Raw genomic sequence first — 26,948 nt, 5'->3', positions numbered from 1 at the left:
GTTACGAGGCAGGTGGCAGAACCACTGAGCTAAATCCCCAGCCCTTGTTTGCAATTTTTGGTATAACATTGTGATGAGTCTACAGCCATACCACCCCGAACTTCACAATCTCGCCTGATCTCGAAAGCTAAGCAGGGTTGGGCCCGGTTAGTACTTGGATGGGAGACATTGTGATGAACACTCTCATCTATAAATTTTCAGCAAGACTTACTTTAGGATAAGTAAGTCAAAGAAGTAGTTTATACGGTCTAAAAGTGCACGATTTTAAGGCTTTATCTGCCACTCATCTCAAGAATAGCTTGAACAACTACCAACAGCATAGTGTCATGTAATAGTGGACTTTGATGGTAATAATGCAACAAATCCAACTAAAGATCTATGCATCTTACCCATCTCAAAATGTCACACCAAAGCAATAAGATATCTGACTGGTAAGAAAGCCAAATTCAAATTCTTTTTAAAAATCTCTCAGCTGCTGAGCAGTAAGAATCCAGCAAACTGCTTCCCACGAAGTCCACAGTGTTGGGCTAGAGACGCAGCTCCCAGGTGCAGCACTTGCCCAGCACACATGAGGCCCTGGGTTTGATCCTCAGGAGAGCAAAATGAAAAAGTCTACAGCGATTTTCCAAAATAGTTTTTTAAAATGTTAAAGAGAAAAAAGTACCAAATGACCAAAAAATTTTTTATTTGACTAAATTCTGACTCATGCACGAGCATGACAGTCTTCCCTGTTTATTAGACTTTGGCAATAAAAAAAAACCAAGCAGCCTTGTACAGAACAGTGAAAACGCCAAGGACGAGGGTAGGCTACAGTTTCACTGTAGGATAAATATATATATTTTTAAAAAGCCTCTCCCCTGTTGGCCTTACAGCTCTCAGTTCAGGTCATTAAATAGAGACAAGTTTTCAAAATCACTTCTTTACTTCTCCAAGATCTTCAATGCTGTCATCATCCACCTATAAACACAAAGAATTATATATCATGAGCTGTGACATCAAAAAACAAAATAAAGGGCCGGGGATTTAGCTCAGTGGCAGCATGCCTGCCTTGCAAGTGCAAGGTCCAGAGTTTGATCCCCAGTACTACAAAAATAAAACAAAACAAACAAAAAAACAAATAAACTTGTTTTAAAAACTTTTTCTTACCCATTTGATCTCCAGTACCAAAAAAATAGAAAATAAAAACAAATTTTTTTCTTGAGGCCAAGGATTTAGCTCAGTGGCACCATGCCTGCCTGGCAAACACAAAGTCTTGAGTTTGATTCCTGGTACCAAAAAAAGGAACACTTTTTCTACATGTGCACGTGTCCCATGTACTCACCTCTGACCATTTTTCCTGAATGACCTCAATTATGTCGTCTGTAAAGTCCCCCTGAATGATGATCTCATCCTCCCCTGTTACTGAGGCACCGCAGGAGAATTTCTGAGCAAAAAATCTTTGTGCTTCTTTAAGATCAATTTCTGTTTTGTTTTGTGTTTTTAAGAAAGAGAATGTAATTAGAACTGTGCATCAAAGATATTTTTTCTATTTTGAAACTTAACCTGCATTTTAAACTCACAAAACAGATGGTGGTAGTGGGTTTCTTGCTCCTTTCAGAATAATTAAAACTGCCACAGACGGAGCTCGTAATTCCACATACATTTTCAAGGTAAAACAAAAGCTCAATATATAAAAATAGCAGCATCCACGCTATCCCAGCTCATATATTTAAGACCAAAATGAACCTAGCAGGCGTTACTTCCAGATATCACATACACACCTCCAAATAGGAACGGAGTCTTTTGTTTAAGCTCCTTTTACAGTGGAAAAATGCACAGCAGAGAAACAAGTCTTCAAACTGAAAATACAATCCAGTGATGTTTTTCAGTCTGTGTTGTCACTTGAAGAGACCTGGATTTGTCTTATTGTTTTGCAGTTTACTGGGGACTGAGCTCTAGGCCTGACGCGTGGCAGGAAGCCCTCTCCCACTGAGCTGCAGCCTCAGCTGAGATCCGGGTTTAAAAGCTCACATATCTTTACCCCAGCATCACCATGCAGTCCAGGCTGCCAGGAACTGAGGGCTCTGAGCAGGACAGTCTACTGCCCATGTCCCCACTCTTACTGTCATCTCCCTGTGGGAGGGGACAGGCCACCTTGCAACCTCCTGCCCTCGAGCCTACAGAGGACAGAGTGCAGCACTGGCAGGCTTCAATAAGAAGCCAACCCAGCCCTCCCTGTCTTACACAAAATGTACCCAAGCACGACTTACACAAAGGAAAAGTTGTACTATTGCATCCTACAAAAATTCTACATTTCTCTTGCCAGGTGTGATGATGCATGCTTGTATTCGCAGCACTCAGGAGGCTGAGGCAGGAAGAATCACCACAAGTTCAAGGCCAGCCCATGCTACATAATCTAGTGAGTTCAAGGCCAGTGTGAACTACATAGTGAGACCCTGTCTCAAAAAACCAAAAAAGTTCTGTATTTTTCCAGACTATGATTTTAAAGCTACAATTAGAGACGCAGGCCGGGAGTGGTGGTGCGTGCCTCTAGTCCCAGCTAATTTGGAGGTGACAGAAAGGAGTCATTTGAGTTTGAGACCAGCCTGGGCAACACAGCAAGGCCTCATCTTGAAGATGGGTGTATGGGTGTGTGTGAAAACAGAGAAACACAAAACTTCACTTTGTATATTCTTAGCAAAAACAGGCCTGTAAAGTTTTGTAATACCAGGTAAAACAAGAAAGCAAGCAAGAGAATATAGCTCACACATGTGCAACATACTTAGCTTCCACCAGTGCAAAGCAAGCAGAAGCCTGAACTCACCAAAAGTTGCAAGGCCACACACTCTTGTCACATATTTTTTCTTCGCTCTGGGAATTTTGGCTATCGTAACCTTTTGTGGTACAGTCTTCTTCTTCTGTTTTATTTGACCTCTTCCACCTTTGTTTATTAAGAAAGACTTTACATTGTTTCATTTTTATCATCATCATAGGATACTAAGCCTTAAAACTGCCCAGCATTGCACCAAGACGACTAGAACACAGTCTCTACCCTCTAGGGACTCTGTCTAGTGAACTACACCCCTAAAACTTACTTAAATACAACCACCTCCATGAATAAAGCACTACCCCAGCTTTACAGAGCAATAACTCAATCTGCTTCCAGAGGACAGAAAAGGCTTCCTAGAAGAAGTGACATCTAAGGTGGTTCCTAAAGAACAAGTGCTCAGATGAGGAGAGAAGGGCTGGAGAGATCTAAGAGGGGATATTCAGCTGAGTGTGGTGGTGCACACATAAAATCCCAGCATTCTGTGAGACTGAGGCAGGAGGATCATGGCTTGCCTGGAGGGCAACTTAGCAAGACTGTCTCAAAAAATAAAGGCTACCTGCCTCGCAAGGGAAAGGTCCCGAGTTCAATCCCCGGTACCAAAAAAAAGAAAGAAAGGGCTGGGGATACAGCTCAGTGAGGAGGCCTGGGTTCATTCCCCAATGCCACAGAAGAAAACATGAAAAGGATATTGTAGGGAAATGGAACAAGTACAGGGACTGAAAAAAAGGGCATTCTATCTGGAAACTACATTTGTCTTCACTGAAGGTGCTTATGGATGTGTAGCAGATGAAGCCCAAAGAGTAAAAGACTACAGAGCAGTCAGCAAGAACTCAGAACATTAAGCACTGCATCAGACTGGATACTGTGAGAGGAGAAGCCACAGAAAGACTGCAGGAATGAAATAATTACATCTGTTTTAAGATCACTCCATCATGGGCCAGGGATTTAGTTCAGTGGTTTCGCTGCCTGCTGTGCAAGTGCAAGGACCCAAGTTCAATCCCTGGTACCAAAAAAAAAAGATCACTCCATCAGGCCGGGGATTTAGCTCAGTGGTTCCGCTGCCTGCCTCAAAAGCATAAGGTCCTGAGTTTGATCCCCAGTACCAAAAAAAAAAAAAAAAAAAAGAATAAGATCACTCTATTTTCAGCAAAGAGATCGGATCCGTGAAGAGTAGGGTCAATAGAAAGGCCACTGCAGTTCTGAATTGGCTCTGGTAGAAATAATCAGAATATAAAAACAAACATTGCAACAGTAATGGCTACCACAGGATACAGAGAGGAAGGAGGAGAAAGAAGAGCTTAGAACTGATTAAAGGGGGCAAAAAGGGTGACTAAGATGGTTCTCAGGTTTTAGGCTCAGATGACAGGATAATTCAATCATCATTACCAAAACGGTGAAAATGAAAGTCAATGTGAGACTTAGTAAGTCTGACTTTGGAAGTGCTCTGTTTGTGGTGCCTGTGTGACCACGCACGCTTCCAGGCTGCAGACACAGTCAGGCACAGATTTGGGAATTACACGGGTGCCAGGTGCCGTACCGTGTGAAGGTAAGGATGGGACAGAATCACCCAGGTGGGTCTTGAAGGACAAGTGTCTTGGTGAAGGTAAAGAGAGAGGAGATGGGACAGAATATTGGGAAACGCCTACTTCTAAGCGACAGAGGGAGGAGAAGTCTACACAGATAACTAAGGCAGAGTGATAGACAGGAGACGTAAGAAGGAAGAATGCCACAGAAATCAAGGAAATGCACATTTCAGGAGAGGAGCGTGCCCAAATGCTCTTCTGACTTAGCGGCGGTTACCAAGCTACTGGAGGTTTGTATTAGAAGTTTCATGGAGTCAGAGTCAGGTTAGGACAGACTGGATTGAGAAGAGAAAGGGAGGAGTGAGTCCAGTCTTAGTAAAGATATCTGGTTACTGGGGATTTAGCTCAGTGGTTGCGTTGCCTGCCTCGCAAGCACAAGGTCCCGAGTTCGATCCCCAGTACCAAAATAAATAAATAAATAAAAAGATATCTGGCTGAGAAGGGAGGGATTAAACACAGACACAAGCCCTTCGAAGTGATTCAACATGCAAAATCTAAACCAGGAGCATTACCATGCTTGTAGTCCTGCCAGAATAAGATACAAAATCCTGAAAATCTTTTTAGGCTAACTGTAGTTACAGAGACACAGGCAAGGATAAGATCCACAGCATAAGGAATTACATTTTAGAAGCGGGAGATGTATTGGAATTGTATTAAGGTATTGGAAGTAGGGATAAAATAAAACAGAATACACAGAATTCTAGATAGCTGGTTGTACTTTACATATACAGAGAGGAAATGAGAATGCTTCCTTAGGTCTGGTTCAATAAAGGACAAATCATACCAAATCCAATCATGATCTAGAAGATAATTTTATAATGACACATATGTGGAATTACAATAAGATTTCTTTTTACTTTGGGAACTTTCTTAGTTTCTTCTGTCAGAGGGAAGGTATGTTTGCATAAATCAAGACATAGATTTAAGTCTTACCTCTCTTTTGTTTTTTCTTCTCTTCTTCTTCCCCTACTGATCCTTGACCTTCACTAATTCCAGCTTCTTGTTTGGGTGAATTTTCTAGACATAAAAATGAAACTGAAGATGATGAACATCATTTCATACTGTTAAGTAATTACCTTTGAACAACCTCATACCCAAATAAGGCATTTTACCAACAATCGAGAATGACATTTGTGAGGCAAATGATCACATTGCCATATCCCTAGCCAAACCTAATTCTAAAGTCATTCTGGCTGAGTACTATGGTCTGTATATGTGTGCCCCAAAGGGCCATGTGTTGAAGGCTTATTTCCAGGGTGGTGCTACTGGGAGGGGTGGAATCTTTAGGAGGTGCCCTCCATGGGGACAGCAGGACCCCAGCCCACTCCTACTCTTCACTTCCTGACGCTGCGGTGTGCAGTTCTGCTCCACCAGATGCCCCCACTGTGATGAGCTGCCTCATGAGAGGCTCAAAGCAACAAGGCCAGTGATCATGGACTGAACCCTCTAGAACTGTGAACCAGGAGAAACCTTTTCTCTATGCATTATTTCAAGTATTTGCTATAGAGTGACAGCAAGGTGACTGACATAGTAAGCAATGGGACTAGAAAATGGTCTTTGATAAGGGAGGATTAGGATTTCCTTAGCCATGGAAGGAGCATAAGACACTCAGGACCTGCAGGTGCAGCCAACAGGCTCATCTCATCACACTGGTCCTGGGTGAGAGAAGAGCTCCTTCTCCCCACACACCCTCTCCAAGACACACCATGGCCTCAGTGGGCCAGGCCCAGGCCCAGGCCCAGGCCCAACACCAGAGACTTTTCACAGTACCAGGCTCTCAGCCAACCTCGGCCCATGAGGCCTCATCAGGTATACAGGCTTGTGTGTCATGAAGTAAGCTGAAAACTAAGCAGCAGAGTAGGCAACACACGATGCCCCATGGTAGGCCTGTAACAGCCTAGGCTTTCCCTTGTTCTGACACTGCCTCCGCTTGCCAAAAATAAGTCAATGGTCTCAGTGCCCTCAGGACACCTTTCCTCCATTGCCTGCTCTGCTCCTGGCAGCAGCAACTCGATTCTTCTAGGTGCTGGGACCAGAACCCTAGATGCTCCCTTTTCTTCACTCCTCACACCCAGCCCCTCAGGAAATTCTGCCAGCTCCACCTTCAAAATACATTCAGCATCTGACCACTTCTCATGACCTCCATTCACTGCCACCACAAGAGGTTCCTGCCTGGTTCCCCTGCTTTTCTACCTGCAACCCTCTGAGTCTCTTCTTAACCCACAGCCAAAGTGACGCTGCTGAAACCCTTCTGCTCGAATGCTCCATGCCCGTCTTGGTCAGTGAACGCCAACACTTGGCCTCTGTGACTTCACATCCAACTCTTCTTCCCTCAGCTGACTGGCTCCAGTAAAGGTCCCTGGTTGCTTTTCTTTCTTTTCCTTTCTTAATAGTGCTGAGGACTGAGCCAGGCCCCCCTGCAGGGTAGGGAAGTGCTCCACTGTTGAGTGACAACCCCACCTCTACTTTGCTGTTTCTGGAATATACTGGGTAAACTTCCGCCCCAGGGACCTGGCCTCTGCCTAGACATCCATTATGACCCATTCCTTCTTTTCTGAAGGTCTTTAATCAAATGCTATCTTTTTAGCAACATCATCTCAGTCCACTAAAATTTCACATCCCCTCCTCTTCAGCTTGTCATTATCTGTATACCTTTTACACATCTGACTTGTATCCCCTTCTAAAATGTAATTCCTACAGAGTAGATCTTTTGCTCATTGCTTTATCCTCAAAACCCAAAACAGCATGCAGCATTTAATATGTTCACAATGAATGTGCGCATGTATTTGCCCCTAAATCCTTTACTGTTTTTCATAGCAAACCGATACTTAGATCTATCCTGTCTCAGAGACTTGAAGGGTTCTAGAGATTAATGAAATCTTGTATCCTACTAAAGGAGGACTTTCATATCTTTAAAATAATGCTATACACTCACTGTTTTAGATTACAAGCTTGGTAAGAGGAAAAAAAAGGTTCATACCTACAGTGAGTTTTGCAAATTCATTTGGAAAATTCTTCTCTAACCACTGTCTACATTTAGTAACATCAGGCATATATTCACAGTACTGCAAAAAGAAAAAAAGAACAAGTTCAATTAAAACATTTCCAAACAGTACATTTCAATTAAAAATCATTTCTTGGGCCAGGGATTTAGCTCAGTGGTTCCTACGCCCGCCTTGTAAGCACAAGGTCCCAAGTTTGATCCCCAGTACTAAAAAAAAAATTTTTTTAAAAATCATTTCCTATACTCGCTACATAAAGAATAGAATTACTTCCACCTGATTTTTCACCCACAGGAAACCTCCATTAAGAAACTAGAAATCAAAAAGGATTAGGCAGCTCCTCATTGTAGAAAGTCTCACACATAATCTACATTGCTCTTTTCCTCTGCTCAGATGTATAAATTTTAGCTTTAAGGTTACTCTTGTTTTATCAACCGACTATTCACGAGTTCCATGCAAAAATCCAAAATGTTCAGCCAAATGCAAATGCAGTGGTCTCCGCCCATGGTCCCAGCTATTCAGGAGGATGAGGCAGGAGATTGGTTTGCACCCAGGAGTTCAAGCTGGGTACAACAGAGACCTCAATCCTCAATTCAACTCAACTCAAAAATAAACCAAACCAAACAAAACAATAAAAAGCCAGCCATGGCAGCACACTGCGTGTAACCCCAGCACTAGGGGAGGTCATACACGCATTCAAAACTACAGTTAATTCCAACGTTCTGGGAGGAAGGAGGATGCAAGTTTGAGCCCAGCTTTGGCAACTCAGCAAGACCCTGTCTCAAAATAAAAAATGGGCTAGGGATGTGGCTCAGTGGAAAGGCCGTGGGTTCATTCCTCAGTACTGTTAAAGGAAAAAAAAAAAAGGGAAATTCTACGATCGAATGATGTAGAATGAAAAAAAAAAAAGAAAGCTCTTAGGTTATCTCTAAAACAGACTGACCTCCAATGCAGACATTATTAAAAGAGAAAAATATTTAAAAGGACTTACCTCTGTTGGTAATGAACAGACTGGGGAAATGGAGAAAAAAATGATTTAAAATGTTAAAATATATAAACAAATCAAAGGTTCATTATTACATCTGACAGAATGTCTCACCTCTACTTTTCCCTCTAATTTTTCTCTACCACCTTTCAGATGCCACCTTCAGGAGTGTTTTGTGAGGTAAAAGGCACATGGTTACTTGAGATGATACTACCCTGATTTTCTGACCTGAGGACTCCAACTGATGGAACATCAACCCTTTAGTACATTATAACTCATCTGTTAAAATGTTTGTCACGCTGTAGGCTTGCTGAAGATAATTAAGTCTTACTCACTGCTGCACGTGGAACACAATGCCTGGCACAGGCAGAAGCTTAGAGCATGTTTCTCAATGAATTCAAGCTGCTCTCTGAGGCCCACTTAGACTCCAGCTGAGAGCGGGGAACAGTCTCTTCTAATCTGCAGCCTTCTCTCTCTTTTTTTTTTTTTGTACCGGGGATTGAACTCAGGTCCTTGCGCTTGCACAGCAGGCAGCGAAACCAGAGCTAAATCCCTGGCCCTGCAGCCTTCTCTTTTTGAAAGGGGAGAGGAAGGGATGGCAAAGGAATAAGGAATGTGCCTCTGTCACCATTTCTATTTTTCTCTTTAGCAAGTACTCTATTTGATAGTCTTCCCTGTTCTCTATGCACACCAAGAATACTAAATGTCTGCCAGAAATTATACTCAGCATGGTTTTAACAGGTGTATTTCCTCTCTCCCTTGTCCTCAAACCCAATTAACTTGCTGACTTCACAATCATAATCTCTTCCCTCGACTTTCTCTTCCTACTTTATGGTACTTTTTGTTTTAAAGACACAGGTCTTGATTTGCTGCCCAGGCTGGCCCTAAGCTCCTGGGTTCAAGTCACCCTTCCTCAGCCTCCTGAACAGGTGGGCTACAGGCACGCACTCCCTCACCTATGTCACTAGTCTCATTGTAGCCTGGGCAGTAAGCTTACCTTGCTTATGTCTTCACGTAACTTCTCTGCTCAGAAGCCTTCAGCAGCTCAGCACTAGCTACTAGTGAAGTCGCCCACACCACACCACACTGCCTCTCCCGGCACGTGTCTCAAATCACAGCGCAGCTGTAAGGCTGGCAACCCTCTCCACTCCCATTACTTTTCTATCTCTTTAGTTTTGCTCCTTTGGCTGGCACATCTGCCCTCTGCTCCTCTGTGCCTGCCTGAATGCCACCTTTCCTTCAAGTTCCCATTCAGCTGTGGCAACCTCCATTAAGTCTTTCTTTTTGAGACAAGGTCTTGCTATGTAGCTCAGGGTGGCCTTGAACTCACTATGTAGTCCAGGCTGGCCTCCCAACTCCTGGCAATCCTCCTGCCTCAGCCTCCTGAGTGCTGGGATCACAGGTGTGCACCACCACACCCGGTGTCCTACTCTTTATTGTTTGTCTCTATCTGCTGCCGGCCTCACCTTCATCTTCTTTCCAGCCCTTGCCTACATCTACCAGGTGTAAACTATGTGCAGACAAAGGGCAGGCCCCTGCCAATTTACAATCCTCCTCAGAATTTAGCCCAGGACTTTACCCATCAGAGCTACTCAGTGAATGTTTTTACAGTCTTGGTAAATTGGACCCTGTTTTCTTAACAAGCTGGCTAACCAAGTCCACCATGTTTACAAAATGGTAATGTTGGAATCAGAAGATAGCATTTAAACTCATGTCCACTACTGCTTTGTTCAGTGAAACGTAAGACGGATTTTATATCAAACAGAAGCCTGTACAGTATTGTTCTGAACAGTGCTGATTAGGTAGAAATACATCTTTCAATTCAATAGCTTCCACTCTTTAGTGCTACTTTATTGACCCATTGAAGTCACCGGAAAGGAGTCTTGTACTTGATTCACATAGGCTTTCAAGTTTAAAATGTTGCTTCACAGATAACTGTCATGTAAGAATACAGCCAGGTGTGGTGACACACACCTGTAATCCAAGCACTCAGGAGGCTGAAGCAGAAGCACCTCAAGTTTGAGGCCAGCCTGGGCTATATAGTGAGTTCAAGGCCAGCCTGAACTACACAGTGAGACCATATCTCAAAAAAACCCTAAATAAAATGAAAAAGAAAGAATAGAATCCCCTAGGTGTGGTGGTGCACACCTGTAATCCTAGCTATTCCAGAACCTTAGACAGGAGCATCAGAAGTTCAAGGCCAGCCTAAGCAACTTAATGATAACGTCTCAAAATTAAAAATAAAAAGCATTGGGGATGTGGCTTGGTGGTAGAGCACTTCTAGGTTCAATTTCCAGTACAAAAGGAAAAAAAAGAATACAACAGGAACCTATACTCTATTCTAGACATCTTGTCAAAATACATCTATCAGTCAAGTGTGGCAGCGCATGCCTGTATTCCCAGCACTCTGGGAGGCCAAAGCAGAAGAATCCCAAGTTCTGCTGTAGTTTGGGCAACTTAGCAAGACCTTGTTTCAAAGAATAGCCTCAAAAGGGCCGTGGATGTAGCTCAGTGCAAGGAATTGCATTCAGTCCCCAGGACCACAAACAAATAAATGTACCAATTTTTCTTGCGTCCTGTCATGCTTTATAATTGCAGAAAAACAAGATTCCCAGAGGCTGACCTCTCTACACTTGACACCAATTATGTGGTGAAATCTGCCCAGCTCACCTCACTATGAGTACACCCCAAGAATCCCTAAGTCCTTCTCGTTCCTCAGAAAAGCTCCCATCGTCTCCATTTCAGACCCTCGCCTCCGAGGCTAACAGTGCCAAGCTTTATTTCCTGACCTCTCTGCTGCCGCTCTAAAACATGGGAGAGACAAGTTCACTATACTGGGAAATGAACCCACACCTCACCTCCAAATATAATGAACCTCATCACCCCTCTCCTACTTTTCAGTTCTCTCAGTTTAGAAATACATAATTCACCATGAATCTTTTCCCCTTTTCACTGCTGAGCAGCCCATCTTTTCCTTGATTGACCTTCTGCTTTTTACATAGCTTCCACTGAGAGCAAGGCACTGAACCTCCCTCAAGCCTGCATTTCTGCAGCCAGCCTTACTTTTTATGGGCTCTTCCTCCTCCTCATAATGTAGCATTTCATCTTCTCTTGTCACTTCATTATTTTCCTCCTCACAGAACTAACAGTTCACTACAGATGATGGTGACTGTAACAACTCCCAACTTATCTGACTTTTAGAAATAATAAAAGATAAGCTTTACCAAAAACTTACCATGTGCCAAACATTTGTTTCCTTTCTTCTTTTTTTTTTGTACTGGGGATCGAACTCAGGACTCTACACTTGCAAGGCAGGTGGCGGCACCACTGAGTTAAATCCCTGGGCCTCTCTCTTCTTTTTTTATAGTAATAAGGGCAGAATCCAGAACATTCACATTGAGCTACATCCCAAACCTTTTTTCAGTTTCTGTTACAGGGTCTTGCTTTGTAGTCCAGGCTGGCCTTGAATTCACCATGTAGCCCAGGCTGGCCTCAAACTAGCAGTGATCTTCCTGCCTCAGCCTCTTAAGTGCTGGGATCACAAGGTGTGCGGCCACCACGCCCAGCTTTTCCCATTTTGGGACAAGGTCTTACTAAGTCACTTAATTGCTCAGGCTGGGCTGAAAGATGCCCCGTCCCCTGTCCCCTCTTCTTTCTCTCTCTCTCTCTCATAGTCTGGCCTCAACCTTGTGATCCTCTTGTCTTAGCCTCCCAAGTAGTGTATATGCCACTATACCCTGTGCAATGTATTATTTACCCCTCTCAACAGTGCTCTGAAATAGGCTCTTCTACTTTCCTTTTATGAAGGAACTAGACAAGGGTACAGTTAGTAAAAGTAAAAAAAAAAAGACAAAAAAAGAGATTTAAACTCAGAAAGGGCTGGGAGTGTAACTCAGCAGTAGAACACTGCCTAGCCTGCAGAAAGCCCTGGGCGTGATCCCCAACAATACAAAAGAAATAAACTCAGACTTCAACATCTGCAGTCTGAACTCTGAAGACATGTTTCCTCAGACCTCACCCCACCCTACCATTTTTGTTTCTTTACTCCAAATTAGCCTTCTGTTCCTATGAAACCTTTGTCTCCTTCTCCCCTGAAGACAGCATATTAAATTATACCCCCATGTTGTTCTTACAAATTTCTTCACCTTTCAAATTCTACCTATCACCTAAGACTTATACAAACCCCACTTCCTTGAAAACTTTCCCACTTTCCTCTGGACAAAGATCCCCAAACCCCCATATGGTCAGTACCACTTCACTCAAGTATTTAACACTTCCTAGTGATTCTTACACACCTAGACCTTAAGCTCCTTGGGGAAGAAGTACATCTCTCCTCAGCCTACTGCCTACAATACCAACACAAAGTAGGGAAGGAAATTAAAATACACCTTTCTCACAAAGGTTAGGGACTTCTCTTCAACATAAATTATTGGTGGAGTAGATGGACTACTTGGTGTAGTCTTCAAAAGCCACTTAAGCCAGGAAGATCACAGCCTGGGCCACAGAGAGGCTTTGTCTCAAAATAAAGAATAAAAAGGGCTGGAGATGTAGCTCTGTGAAAGCTCTGGGTTCAATCCCTAGTATCCCCCCTCCAAGCCATCTGAGAAGTGACATAAGCAATTCAACAGTGTGTTTTTCATATCCTGTATTTCATCAACTCTAATTTTTTTATATTTTTAATAGAGCTATGTCAATTTAATTGATATCATTTTTCCCCACTAGGAGAATATCCATAGTACATTTTATAAAATAAGTCTTAGATTTGATGAAACAGGATACAAAGAACAATTTTTATTTTTGCAGTACTGAGGATTGAAACTAGGGCCTTGTACATGCCAGCCAAGTGGTCTACCAGTGAGCTACATCCCCAGCTCCAGAATAAAAGTTTTTTTTGTTTGTTTGTTGAGGCAGGGTCACTATGTAGTTCAGGCTGCCCTTGTACTTGCAGTGATCCTCCTGCCTTGTACTCCTGAGTGCTGGGATTAGGTGTGCACCACTAAGCCTAGTCAGAATAGTTCCAAACTACATCTGACAAACAAGATGAACAATCATAATGAACGACCACACTCTAATAATAATAACAGCATTTAAGCTGGGGATTTAGCTCAGTGGTTTCAACACCTGCTGCGCAAATGCAAAGACAAGAGTTCGATCCTCAGTACCAAAAAAATAAAAAATAAATAACAGCATTTGGAAGACTAGGTTCTTGTGATAGTTACCCCAGGTACTTCACACCAATCATCTGACTTAACATGCAATATTCTTTCTCATTCTATATATCTTAGAAACAGACCTTTAAACCTTAGAGAAATCAAATAACTTGCCCAGGGCCATACACCTGGTAAGCGCTAGAGTCATGATGCAAATATTGGCCAATGACTCCAAAGGCAAAGAATATAATTGACTATGCTATAAGACAAGACAAGCATGATGGTGCACACCTGCAATTCCAGCACTATGGGAGGCTGAGGCAGGAAGATCACAAGTTTGAGCTTGGCATGGGCAATTTAGCAACTTAACAAGGTCCTGGCTCAAAAAAACAAGAACAAAACAAAACAGGGCTGGAGATTAGCTTAGTGCTAAGTGCATGAGTTCAATCTCCAGTTAAAAAAAAAACAAAAAAAGACAAATGTGGTAAGATTCAATCCAGCCAGGAGGCTGAGGCAGGAGGATAGCAAATTTAGTCTTCCCAGGCAAGTGAGATCCTGTCTCAAAAAGAGAAAAAAGGGCCGGGGATATGGCTCAATATGAGTGCCCCTGGGTTCCATTCCCAGTACAGCAAATAATAATAAAAATAAAAATAATTTTTTAAAAAACTGAAGGTATGGCACACTAATTTTATTTCATTATCAAGGATACTCAATAAATGATGAGTCACTAATTTTACCCTGTCAGTACTGGGGATAGAATCCAAGGCCTCAAATTGAGCTACATCCCAGGCTTTTCCCTTTTTATTTATTCACTCTTCAGTCCTCAACCTGAAACATGCCTGGCACACAGTTAAGTGTGCTCAAAAATATTGACATGCCCTTTTACTGTCCTGTGTCTTCAAAGCTTTCTGAAAGTTTTGAAGAGCAAATAAAAGAGAACCTTGAATTGAAATTTTCCTACTGAAAATGAGGAAAAATACTAATGGGGGAAAATTGTTGATTGAGTCTAAAATATATGTTATTACTCAAAAAGCCTTTCCCACCGCCGGGGGTGGTAGTGTATGCCTATAATTCCAGCACTTGGGAAGCTGAGGCAGGAGGATAGCTTCAAGTCCAACGCCAGCCTGAGCAACATACTGAGTTCAAGGCCAGCGTGAACTACATAGCAAGACCCTGTCTCAAAAATAAAAAAGACTTTCCAAGGGTGTTTACTGCTTCTCACTCTAACCTCATCTCCACTCCTTAACCTACAGTTTACTCTCCCCTATCCTACTTCAAAGCTGCTCAATTCTCCACAGACATGCACCAGCTTTTTCCCTTGCACAGCTGTTCTCTCCCTCTAGGGTGCCATTCCTCATTTCCTCCTCCATTCTTTCCCATCCCTCAGGACTCAATATCTTCCAAGAAGCCCTCCTTTAAACTCAAAAGGGCTGGGGATTTAGCTTAGTGGTTCTGGCACCTGCCTTGAAAGTGCAAGGTCCCGAGTTCTATCCCTGGTACCAAAAAAAATTAAAACAAATAAACTCCCAGATGACCATCAAGCTTAAATAATCTATTTGCACATCTCTACTTCAACTGGATTGTAAACTCCTCCAGGCCAAGTAGCAAGATACAAATCACAAAGGTTGGGAAAATCTGTTAACCTCTGCTTCCTCTTCACTGAGGCCCCCTTTTCAATTAAGGGTTCACCAAATGACAAAAGTAAAATGCATAAAAAGAAACTTAACAGGAACAAATGTAAAACTATTAACATAAGGCATCAAAACAGTAAAAGCCAGGGTTAGGGATTTAGCTCAGTGGTTCCACCGCCTGCCTCACAAGTGCAAGGTCCCGAGTTCGATCCCCAGTACCAAAAAAACCCAAAACAAAACAGTAAAAGCAATCTTCCACCTTCCAACACTTGCCTCCACAATAAAGGACTCGCAGTGGATAATCAGCATCTAACTTGGCACTGTTCTTCGGATCACCTCTGAAATCAGCCCCGCTGGATTCAGAAATGTCAGCAGCCATTTCACAAACCTGTAAGCAACGGAAATGACATCTTCATTACTCTGAAGGAAGACCCCAAGGGAGCAGTACTGGGGTGCAGTCTGGCTTCCCTCACTACATAGTCCCCCACCCCACAGCTCCTTCTCTGTGGAGTAAGACAAGCCGTATTAGATCATGAAAAATGAGTAATTCCTGGCACATGTACCTGGTCCACAAGTCTACATGGAAGCAAGTAGTGAACGCGACTATGAAGGACGGGCGGGGGGGGGGGGCAGAGAAAGAGGAAGCAAATGGGGGGAGGGAATGGAAATGGTGACCTCGATGGAGACGGAGCAAAAGGTCTGAGGGTGACCTGGGAGGGATGCAAGCTGCGGTGAGAGGAAGGCTCCAAACAGCTGGAAGGGAGGGCAGAAGAGCTTTGGCAGAGGGGCGGGTCAAGCGCGAGGTGTCCAGAATGCAGCGTGTGGGGACAGCGAAGAGGGGGGAGGGGGAGGGGCGGGGTGGCCGGAGCCCGAAAGGATGAGAGAAAGTGGGGCAGAAGAACCAAGTACGGGCGGAATGCAGGAGGGCTGAGGCGACAAGGACGAGCAGGGCTGAGACGAAGGGGCAACCCGGGGATACCAAAGGGGCCCATGTGGCGGGGGCGGGGACGCCCGGCCCCTTTCCTCCAGGCGGCATCTCAGCTTTCCAGACGCAATAAGCTTCTCAGAACCGGCAGGGGCGCGCGGAGTCTTTACCCAGGCGGTCGCACAGCACCCGCCGCCTCCGCTCCCGCAGCTCCAGCCAGCTGAAGCGACACATGCAACCCCGCTTCGCCGGCTAGGGCCACTCCAGAACCAGTCTATCCAGTGTGCTCTCGCGAGACTATAAATATTTATCGCGAGATTCAGCTTGTACGAGGTGGATGTCGCGAGAAGCCGGAGTGAGGGGGCGGAGCGAAACTAGAAACCATGTGCCCTCCGCTTGGGGGCGGAGCCAAGCCGGCCAGAGGCGACCGGTCTGTAGAGTACCTGTGGACTGGGTGTACTTCTCCAGGTGTGCGCGCCTGCACGGGGACGCAGACTGCAAGCACAGGACACGCTCATGAGTCAGAAATGACTCCCTGTTAATAAACCGGGGGAGCGTTGGCCCAGTGTCTGGGGTACATCCTGGATCCTGACTAACCTCCAGGACAGGATGCCACGCCCATGGGGGGAGATTGCAGCTAGCTGGATGAGGTCTCACCTCAACACCACATCCTAAATTCGAGGGGTTAAAAACATCCTATCGGTCCGCCGCCTGCCTCGCAAGTACAAGGTCCCAAGTTCGATTCCTGGTACCAAAAAAAAAAAAAATTTAGAATCTAAAAAAACATCCTATCGATGCTACTTACATTGTTTTCATGGCCCATAGTCTAACCACACTAACAACTATTTTCATCATCTTCGCTTTTACCTATCTTTTTTTTGGTACCGGGGATTGAACTCGTGACCTTGCGCTTGCAAGGCAGGTGCCGGAACCACTGAGCTAAATCCCCGGCCTACCTATCTTTATATGTGGTCCAAATTGGAATTAATTTATCCCATCTCAGGCCTTCGCATACGTGAATGTAAAGCATACGTGATGTATCTTAGTTTCCCTTCCATCTGTTTTATTCTGGGAAAATTTCATCTGCATCCTCACCCCGAATCTGGTTGGTGAAATGGGAATGGTAACACTACAGAGTGTTCAGAGTACAAGAGCTTGGGGAATGATAAGCCAAAAAAGTGCTCTATAGATAAGACCGTTGTTCTATTTTGCTTTATCCTCCACTCCCACAACCTAATGACCTAATTCCCCTTCACCACCAGCTTCATTCCCTGGTGACTGAACCCAGAGGCTACCGCTGAGCTACATCCCACCCACGCTTCTTTAGACAGGGTCTGGACATTGCCCAGGTTGCCTTCCAACTTGGGATCTTCCTGCCTTCAGCCTTCTAATTAAATGGGATTACAGATGTTCACCATCACGCCTACTGTTGACACAGTCTTTTCCACTAGAAATTCATTCCATATGGCCTCCATCTGACCTTCTTAAATAAGGGGGGGGGCCTCTCTCATGAGAGTCTATTCTATGTTATACCAGTGAAACAAGAAAATATCTGTGCCAGCCGGGCATGATGGCGAATGCCTGTAATTCCAGCAATCTGGGAGGTTGAGGCAGGAAGATCCAGAATTCCAGCCCAGCCTAGGAAATTTATGGGCTTAGTGAGATCCTCCAAAATAAAAATACAAATAAAAGGGCTGGGGGTATAGCTCAGTTTGGAGACCCTGGATTTGATCAAAGTAAAAAAAAAAAAAAAAAAAAAAAAAGCACACACACATAACAATGTGCCACAAAACTTGGCAGAGTCCAGATGGATCCATTTTACAAATTTGGGGAGGGAGGGTACCAGGGATCAAACTTAGGAGTTTGTGGTTGTGAGGCAGGCTCGGTGCCACTGAGCTAAATCTCCAGCTATTTTACAAATTTTACTTAAGTTCCTACTATATACCAGGCACAAAGCTAGTTCTCTTTTTTTTTTTTTTTTTTTTTGAACCAGGGTCTCATTATGTAGCCCAGGCTGGCCTCAAATTCACATAGATCCTCCTGCCTCAGCCTCCTGAGTGGTGGGACTACACACATGCCCCACCACACTGGGCTAGTTCGTTGTTTTAATAAAAGAAATAAAAGTCTCTACTCTCAGTAAATTTAACAGCCTGAGATGTTAGCTGATTCAATCCTTTGGAAAACCCTGTGAAGTAGGTATTACTGTATTGTCTCTAATGTCCAGATAGTAAAATCAACGCTCAAAAGTGGAAATGAACTGAGGTCACATATGCTTAAGGTCACACAGCAGCATATTTTATTGATCTTAACTTTCACATTTTGACGTTTTTGGATCAATATTTTCTTTACATTTATTTTTTTTAAATTTTTATATTAATTTTTCTTTACATTTATTTTTAATTGATAAAAACATAAAAATTGTACACGTACATATTCGTGGGGTGCCATGGGACATTTTGATACATGTTTACACTGTGTAACGTTTAAGTCAGGGTTAGACATTATCTCATTTGTCATTACTTTATGGTGAAACATGCAAAATACTTTCTCCTGGCTTTTTGAAATTTGTTATCTACAGTCACCCCACTGCGCAATAGCACACTCGAACTTCTTACTCTTATCTAACTCTATCTTATTCATACCCACTGGTCAACCTTTCCCCACACCTCCCTTGCGACATTTCAAAATTTTGTATTATCAAGATGCGTTGCGATGGAGCCGTGGCACTGTGTTAGCGTAGTCGGAAGCATCTTCCTTAGTGCATAAAATCACGCTGCATGGAACAATCGATAGAATCTCAGATGTCACGAGGTCCGAACAGGTAACCATGTCTCATTCCTCGCCCCTTTCCATTCTTTGTCCAGAAGGGGGCGCTGTCCCCTCAGCTGCTACCCCAGGTTTCCTAGTTTCCTCTCCCAGCTAGATTCTGTCAGTGGGAGCGGCCCCACCCACCCACCCGAACTCCCTTGGGTGGCATCTCTGGCTGTAACTGGGTGTCCTCTGTTTTGTTGGGGGGCCCTCCCAGCCCCTGGGCTCCGATCTGGTCTCCCGCCCGGGGTCAGCCATGGCTCCCTGCTGTTGCTAATCTCTCACCGGATTTTTGAGTTTTTTAACAGTTCCACCCTGCCCTCTAACCAATTCCCTGAATTACATTTTTTTGGCTCTGAATAGTGAAATGGAGAGTTGGTTTTCTGGGCGTCCTATGCCTTGCATAGCTGGCCCTGAAACCCAGATTTGCGCTTCCCGTCGTGCCCCACGCCGTCCAGCCCTCAGGTACAGAAAGGAGAGATGATGTATTAATTAATTGAATCAAGGAGCACCCCTTGGTTTGTCACCAGAAAGCCACAGACTCTTTGAGAGAGCGGACTATTACAGAGGGTACAGGAATCCACTTGGGCACCAAGCATTGTCAGAAAATTGATTCTGTATCTTTCAAACATAAATATTACTATTTCCTATTGTAAGTCACAGTTTTTGTTCCAATAAAAGTCTCGGAGTTGAATCTGATTGGCCTGGCTCGGGTTAACGTCCACCCCTCAATCAATCACCGTAAGTCAAGGGTCTGTCACTGGCGCTGGACTTGGAAAGTGGTGAAAGGGTCCATAAAGGAAGAAAACCGAGGCTTTATTGGCAGAAGAGGGAGTGGTATTAAGGTATCCAAACCAGCAGCTGTCCCCTGCAGCAGCCTCATCCTAAAGATGATTAAATAAGGTCTGGGGATTTAGCTCAGTGGCACTGCGCCTGCCTTGAAAGCAAAAGGTCCTAAGTTCAATCCCCGGTACCGGGGGGGGGGGGGGGATGATTAAATAAGCCAGCACTCTAAGCACTTTGTGTGGGTGCGAGGCGAGGAAAATGTCCTTACTAACAGAGGCCCATTTTACTTTGTGTATCCAGCTAAAAAGACTACATTTCCCAGCCACCCTTGCAACAAAAGCAGCTATGTATCAAGGTTCAGGTGGATGAAGTACAGGTCCTGAGAAGGGCGGTCTTCTGCTAGGAAACCTGAAATATTTTGAAAGGGGCAAAAAGAATGCTGGGTGTTCTGTCTAGCATTGCCTTTATTACTGTCTCTACCTCTCAATCTTTGAACTGTTTTCCAATTTTTTGGAATACCTATGGTAATGCAAATGCCTGTTGCCCATAGAAATGCAAATAGATTTCCTCTAGAAGAGCTGCAGTGGATTAAGGCTCTGTTAACATCAACTAGCTTTCCTTCTCTTTGGAAATTCATTTCAGCGTTCCTGTTTGCATATGCCTAGATGTATGTAAGTATAATTGCTTACCTGTGTGTTTAGTTTTTAAATTCTCCTTTAACTGGTTTTAAGATCTCACTGGGTTCTCTTAATAAGGAGTAAAATAAAATCTTTAACACATCAACATATTAGATGATCATATTTTTATTTTTGTTTTGTTTTTTTTTGTTTTGTTTTTGGTTTTTATTTTTTTTTTTATTTTTTTTTTGGTGCCGGAAATTGAACTCGGGTCCTTGCGCTTGCGCAGCAGGCGGCGAAACCACTGAGCTAAATCCCCGGCCCCATATTTTTATAATTTAACACTTCCCAAATAAAAAAGTGAGACCACATTAAAAAGCCTTGCCTTTTCTCTCTTCTTTCTGACTGGACCATGAACATAAGGCAGGAGACACAGCAGCCTTCTTGCAAGCATGAGGGGCAAATCAGAATGAAAGTTAGTGTGTTCAGGATCATGGAGGAACACATAATAGCCTGTGTCTCCAACAGCACTGTGGGACCTTGGCTGGAAGAGGATTAGACTGGTTCCTTAACAAAGGAACCAGAACAGATTTTGCAGAATTGCTGGGGTGGGCGAGGGCTGGTTCACCATCATCTCAGTTCTGGTTTTGCAAGGTGGCTCTGGAGAAGTCTTTATTGCTTAAGGGGGCAATTTTGTCTCCATGAGGTGACTGCTTCTGCTTGGGGTGGTCTCAGTTTTGTGGAGGCCCTGCTGGAATCCAAGGTGACATGACTGGAGACGTGGGTGCCCACTGGGAGTTGAAAGTCGCTGTCAATGTCTTATCTTGATGTCCTCCGTCTTGAAGGGGTGTGTAAATTCAGGGCTCATCAACCTTGTCCAGCCAGTTTTTAGACAGACACTCCTTAAATGCCTCTATGCATGGCTGAGATGTGACCCAAAAGCTTTAGGTAATGAAGGAGATTGACACAAAGTGAAGCTTAGCTTTGTCCTACTTTCAGTTACCCTTTGGGCTTCTGTAGGCCCGAATGAAGGTCATGTTTAATTTAGCAAAAAAAGCTCGTAAGTCTCTGATTCCTCAGAAGAAAACCCAGAGCATGCTGTTAATGCGTGATGAGTTCAGGGCCTGGATGTGCTCCTGCCCTTTGTCTCCAGCGTGGTTCCTGTCAGGGAACTTTCCACTGCATGGAGGACACTTTCGGAATTGATGGGAGAGAAAGGCAGATGCTTCTCTTCACCACAGGGAGGAGGCTGTGGTCAAGCTAAGCACACCTGAAGGAAGGAGACAAAGATGAAGCTTGGCCAAAGAGAGATGGGGAAGTCATATTGCAAGACCGGTCATTCAGCAGAAGCGTGGAGGAAGAGACAGCTCTGACAGTCAGTTTCTGAGAAGACTCGGATTTATGAGAATGCCAAAGCTGCTTTGAAGTGACTTCTTACAGTATGTGATGCCATAAGATAATGTCATCCAGATTCTCAGGCAATCATGGGCTTTAGTTCCCACTCTTGGGGCTGGACTGGTCCTGTCAGGCATTTTCTACCCCCCCCTCCCTTATTTTTGGTATCAGAGATCGAACTCGAGACCTTGCGCTTGCGAGGCAGACGGTGGCACCACTGAGCTACATCTCTGGGCCTTCTCTCCCTTTCTTGCTTGCTTGCTTGCTCTTTCTTCAGTGCTGAAGACTGAACCTATGCTAGGCAAGTTCTCTACCGCTAAGCTACATCCCCAGCCCTTTAAAAATCAGAGTCTCCCTCAGTCACCCAGGCTGAGCTTGTGATCCTCTCGCCTCAGCCTCCTGGCACTGCCACCTCACCCATTTCCACCTGGTTCTTCCTGGGAGTTTTCTAAATGATTACTTGAGGGACACTGATATTTGATTGCCTTGCTAGTACCCAGCCTTGGGAACAATTCTTTTGGTTGGATTCCCACCTTCTGCGCATGTGGTCTAACTGGCCTTCGCAACTCCCTTCCCAGAGCTCTGGGCCAGTCAGCACATTGTCTTCTGACGGTAACAGTGATGACTGATTCAGGGTCAGATCAATCATGGTGAATCCCAGCAGATTTCTGAGGAAGCATAAAAAAAGACTCTCTCTCTTTTCGGCCAGACTTGGGTGTCTTGGAGGATGCACAGTACAGATCTTGGCAGCCATCTTGTCGCCTGAGTATTAAGTCTGTGTGGAAGAGAAAAGAGGTAAGCAATGGGGTACATTTGACCCTTGCTTGCAGCCACGTTTTAAATTAGTCCTAACTGTGGACCTTTCTGCTATGAAAGTCAACAGATCCCCCTTTTTGCTTAAACCAGTTCAAACTGGAGTTTCTGCCAGTCTCAAATTAGTCCTGATGGATACATAAGGTTAGGGCTAGGGCTGGCTCAGATAAACCCACCCTTACATGGTCTGGAGGACCTTTCCCCCGCCACCCGACACACACTGGTGTCTATGCCCTTGCAGAACAAAATCTCAGAAATTGACATTTTAATGAATCCCTAGAATGCTTACAGGAACATGAAACACTATAATAATTTATAATTTTTTAAAAACTCATTGTTTTGGTTTCTTGAGACAGGGTCTTGCTGTGTAACCCTGGCTGGCCTTGAACCTGGATTGATCCTCCTGCCTCAGCCTTCCAAGTGCAGGGATTACAGGTGTGCACCACCACACCTAGATGTGCCCTGTATTCTTTTTTTTTTGGTACCAGGGAGGGAACTCAGGTCCTTGGGCTTGCACAGCAGGGGAGGGAACTCAGGTCCTTGGGCTTGCACAGCAGGTGGTGAAACCACTGAGCTAAATCCCCGGCCCTTCGCCCTGTATTCTTGCAACTTAACAGGACGTGTCTGTGGGCTGAGCCACCTCCCTCCTTAAAGAGAGCTGCTAAGTATACTGGGCTCACTTTATTCCCTGCACCGACTGCAAATTTAATAAACTTTTTGTCTGTTAGCTTCAGACCAAATTGAAAACATTTATTCTTTTTCTGAAAAGTTTTTTTTAAATCACTTTTCTTTCTTATGGTTATCCTTCCAAAATTACTCTCTACTGGGTGTGGTGATACATAACTGGCAGACTAGCACATGGGAGGCTGAGGCAAGGTAAATTGCAAGTTTGAGGTCAGCTTGGGCTGCATAGCAAGACCCTGAAAGAAAAGAAGAGGACAAAGTAGAAGAGAAGAGTAGTGGAAAAAAAGAAAAGAAAATTACTTTCAGGAAGATGGCACCTTCCTCTTGGATCTTTGGTGTTTAAAAAAATGTGATTAAACATTTGTCAAAATAAAAATATTTTCAAGATTATAGGAATAAATGTCAGTTTCAGGGATAGTTAGATACTACAAATAAAACAACATAGTTAAGGCCAGGTGTGGTGGTGCATATCTGTAATCCTGGCACTCAGGAGGCTGAGGCAGGAGGATCAATGCAAGTTTGAGGCCAGCCTGGGCTATGTAGTGAGCTCAGGGCCAGTCTAAACCACAAAACGAGACACAAAAACAAACAAAAAGCTAACATAGTTAAGAATCTTTCTCAGAGAACTCTAAAGCTAATGTGAAGTTTTTTGTTTGGTTGCTTTTGTCTTCAAGGCATCTCTCATTTCATTTCCTGGCACCTTCTCCATGCTTTCTTCATACTCCCCAGCTACTGATGTTATTTCCCACGTGTTCAGCAAGCCCAGAAGCAGCCAATCTTTTTCCAAAATTCTAGCATAACTCAGGTTAGAAACTCCAGCGCCTTTCTAGTCACGTGCTCCTTGCTGAGCCAATCGCAATGGCCACACAGATAGAATGCTCTGATTGGCCAGCCCTGGTCACATGGCCATTCCAGGAGCCAAAGGGTAGTGCTAGTCTCCCCAAACCTCAGAGGTAGAGAGGGAGGAGGGAATGGTGGGTTATCAAAGGAAAATAAATTTGCTGATGCCAAAAGCAGGTTGCACAAATCCTGGGAAGACAAGAACGGTGTATAAATGTGCCATCATCCGAGCTGCTAATCCCACAAGTTCTGCTCAAAGAGAGAAGGGTGGGCAGGCTGAGATGACAGGGTTAGTTAGGTCAGCTCCTCCAAACAGATGTCTAACGAGGTCATTTGCTCTTCTCCCGATACGAGCCTGACAAGGGACTCAACCAGTTCTGCCACAAGAGGCCCACACATATTCAACAAATTTATTTATTAAAAAGATGACACAGTTTTATCAGAATGAGCTAGGGACTTTGTTAAAGTCAGTCAACTGAAACTGCTATTCAGTCAAACCAAAGATCCTCTGGATATGAAGAACCCAAAGCCCTGCACTCTCCAAGTCTTGTTATCATTCATTTTTATTTTATGTTTTTAATACTGATTGATTGATTTGCAGTACTGGGGACTGAACCCAGGGCCTTTGCACTGAAATACATCCTCAGATCTTTTTAAAATTTTTAAATTTTATTTTATTTTTGTTTTTTAAAGTTTTAAAATTTTGAGATAGGTCTCACTAAATTGATTAGTTACCCAAGCTGAGCTTGGAACTTGTGACCCTTCTGCCTCAGTTTCCCAGAGTGCTGGGGTTCCAGGTGTGCACCACCATGCCCAGTTTACAATTCATTATGATTGCAATATAAGTCTTTCATTGCAGTTTTTTTTTATAGTGATACTGAGGATTGAAGCCAGGGCCTCACATGTCAGGCAAATGCCCTACTACTGATCTATATCACCAAGCCTTATCATTTTACAAAATTTTACTTTGAGTTAGGGTCTTGCTAAATTGGTCAGGCTGACTTCAAACTGAATCCTCCCCATAGCCTCTCAAGTAGCTGGGATTACAGGCGTGAGCTGTCAACTTCATTATAATTTTTCCATTCATTTTTTATTGATTTTACAGATAAATGTTGCCAGATTTGTACATGCATATAACATACTTTGATTATTTTCATTCCCCTCCCCCATTCACATTTTTTTTGGAAAGTCTTCAATGTATATATTTTGCCCATATCCATTCCGTTACCTGGTAGCCTTACACTCTCTCCTCCTTTCTCTTATTTCCTTCTTCTTGCCTAATAATAGTCTCCCTTCAACTTTCTTGTCTTTTTGTTGTTGTTTTGTGTTTTGTTTTTACCTGTTGAGACAAGGTCTTGCTATGCAGTTCAGGCTATCCTTGAACTCACTATGTAACCAAGGTGGCCTCCAACACGCAGAAATCCTCCTGCCGGAGCCTCCCTAGTGCTAGGATTACAGGTGTGCACCACCACGCCTGGCACATTCTTGTCAGCTTTTTTAGATTCCACATATTAAGGAGAACGTGCAATACGTGTCTTTCTGAGTCAGGCTTCTTTTGCTTAACATGATGGTTTGCAGATCTATCAACTTTCTTCCAAATGAGAGAATTTCATTTTTCCTTGTGGCAGAATAATACTCCATTGCGTATATAGTCCACATCTTCTCTCTTTCTTTTTTTTTTTGTACCGGAGATCGAACTCAGGACCTTGCCCTTGCGAGGCAGGTGGGGCGCCACTGAGCTAAATCCCTGTTTGTTTGTTTGTTTGAATCCATTCATCTGTTGAAGGACACGTAGGCTCATTCCATATATTGGTTGTGTTAATTGTGCTGCAATAAACGTGGGTGTGCGGTGTCTTCAAAGTATGCTGACTTTAATTACTTTGGTTATATACTAAGGAGTGATATAGCTGGATCAAGTGGAAGCTCTATTAGTTCTTTTTTTTTTTTTTTTTTTTTTTGGTACCAGGGATCGAATTCAGGATCTTGCGCTTGCGAGGCAGGCAGCAGAACCACTGAACTAAATCCTCCGCCCTAGTTCTTTGGGAAACTTCCATACTGATTTGCATAGTGGCTATACTAATTTACATTTCCACCAGCAGTGGAGAAGTGTTCCTTTTCCCCACAAAGCCTTGCCAGCATTTATTGTTTTTTAAATTTTTTTTTTTTTTGTACCGGGAATCCAACCTTGTGCTTGCGAGGCAGGCGGAGGAAACAATGAGCTAAATCCCCGGCCCTTTTAAATATTTTTGATGGTAGCCATTCTGCCTGGGGTGACAAGGAATCTCAATGCAGTTTTGGTTTGCACTTCTCTACAATCAATTATAAACATATTACACGCTTCTTGCAAAATACTGAAGGCTGGGAATGTAGCTCAGCAGCGGAGCGCTGGCCTAGCATGCGCAGATCCTGGGCTCCATCGCAGTGCCACGCATGTACACGCGCACGCATATGCATGCGCACTTCAAACAATACGGAACTAGGTACGGAAAAAAAATGTGTTACTGTTGACAGTTTGGCTCACATAATGACAATAATAATAGTAGTGAAAAGTTCTCTATGTTGTACACTGTTAACAGCTTTATATAGATTGACTCATCTCCCTTTCACAATGAAATGATATAGGTAGGGCCGGGGATTTAGCTCAGTGGTGCCGCCAGGCCGCCTGCCTCGCAAGCAGCGCAAGGACCAGAGTTCGATACGTGGTACCAAAAATAAATAAATAAATAAAAATAAATGATACAGGTAATATTGTTCCCATTTGGCATAAAAAGAAACTGAGCTTAAAGAGATAAAATAACTTATGTAAGATTTCACAGCCAATAAATTGGAGGATTAACTTTAAGTCCGGACAGCCTAAATCCAGAGTGCATATTCTTATATTCCAGATTTTAAAATTTAATATACTGAACATAAATAATTT

General features: G+C 43.7%; 1 protein-coding gene across 4 annotated transcripts; it reads right to left on the bottom strand.

The window, feature by feature from the left end:
* Positions 1 to 668: 668 nt before the first annotated feature.
* On the bottom strand, positions 669 to 16,379 carry Denr (density regulated re-initiation and release factor). Of its 4 annotated transcripts, none has more exons than XM_004843904.4 (8): positions 16,256 to 16,373; positions 15,434 to 15,548; positions 8,386 to 8,405; positions 7,373 to 7,457; positions 5,326 to 5,409; positions 2,804 to 2,920; positions 1,322 to 1,461; positions 669 to 957 (listed from the first exon to the last, which is right to left on the bottom strand). In XM_004843904.4, the coding sequence occupies exons 2-8, from the start codon at positions 15,537 to 15,539 to the stop codon at positions 913 to 915; spliced, it is 597 nt and encodes a 198-aa protein (XP_004843961.1). In that variant the 5' UTR covers positions 15,540 to 15,548; positions 16,256 to 16,373; the 3' UTR covers positions 669 to 912. The 4 variants fall into 4 exon arrangements, with proteins under 4 accessions (XP_004843961.1, XP_021113234.2, XP_087054409.1 ...); XM_021257575.2 differs by having other exon boundaries at positions 16,140 to 16,361; XM_087198283.1 differs by lacking the exon at positions 8,386 to 8,405 and having other exon boundaries at positions 16,256 to 16,379.
* Between the last annotated feature and the right edge of the window lie 10,569 nt (positions 16,380 to 26,948).

Source organism: Heterocephalus glaber, unplaced genomic scaffold, assembly GCF_053883595.1.
Source record: "Heterocephalus glaber isolate CG9 unplaced genomic scaffold, H.glaber_assembly_v1.0 deba00001687, whole genome shotgun sequence".
Lineage (NCBI taxonomy): Eukaryota > Metazoa > Chordata > Mammalia > Rodentia > Bathyergidae > Heterocephalus > Heterocephalus glaber.
Note: the sequence above shows the minus strand (reverse complement) of the source record. Positions and strands in the feature narration are given on the sequence as shown.

Coding starts and splice junctions, on each gene's coding strand:
- Denr (XM_021257575.2), bottom strand. CDS start 16,196: ATGCCGCCTGGAGGAAAGGGGCCGGGCGTCCCCGCCCCCGCCACATGG. Junction 7,458..8,385: donor TCTGTTCATTACCAACAGAG/GTAAGTCCTTTT, acceptor TTCTTTTTGCAG/TACTGTGAATATATGCCTGA. Junction 1,462..2,803: donor GTGTGGCCTTGCAACTTTTG/GTGAGTTCAGGC, acceptor AAAACAAAACAG/AAATTGATCTTAAAGAAGCA.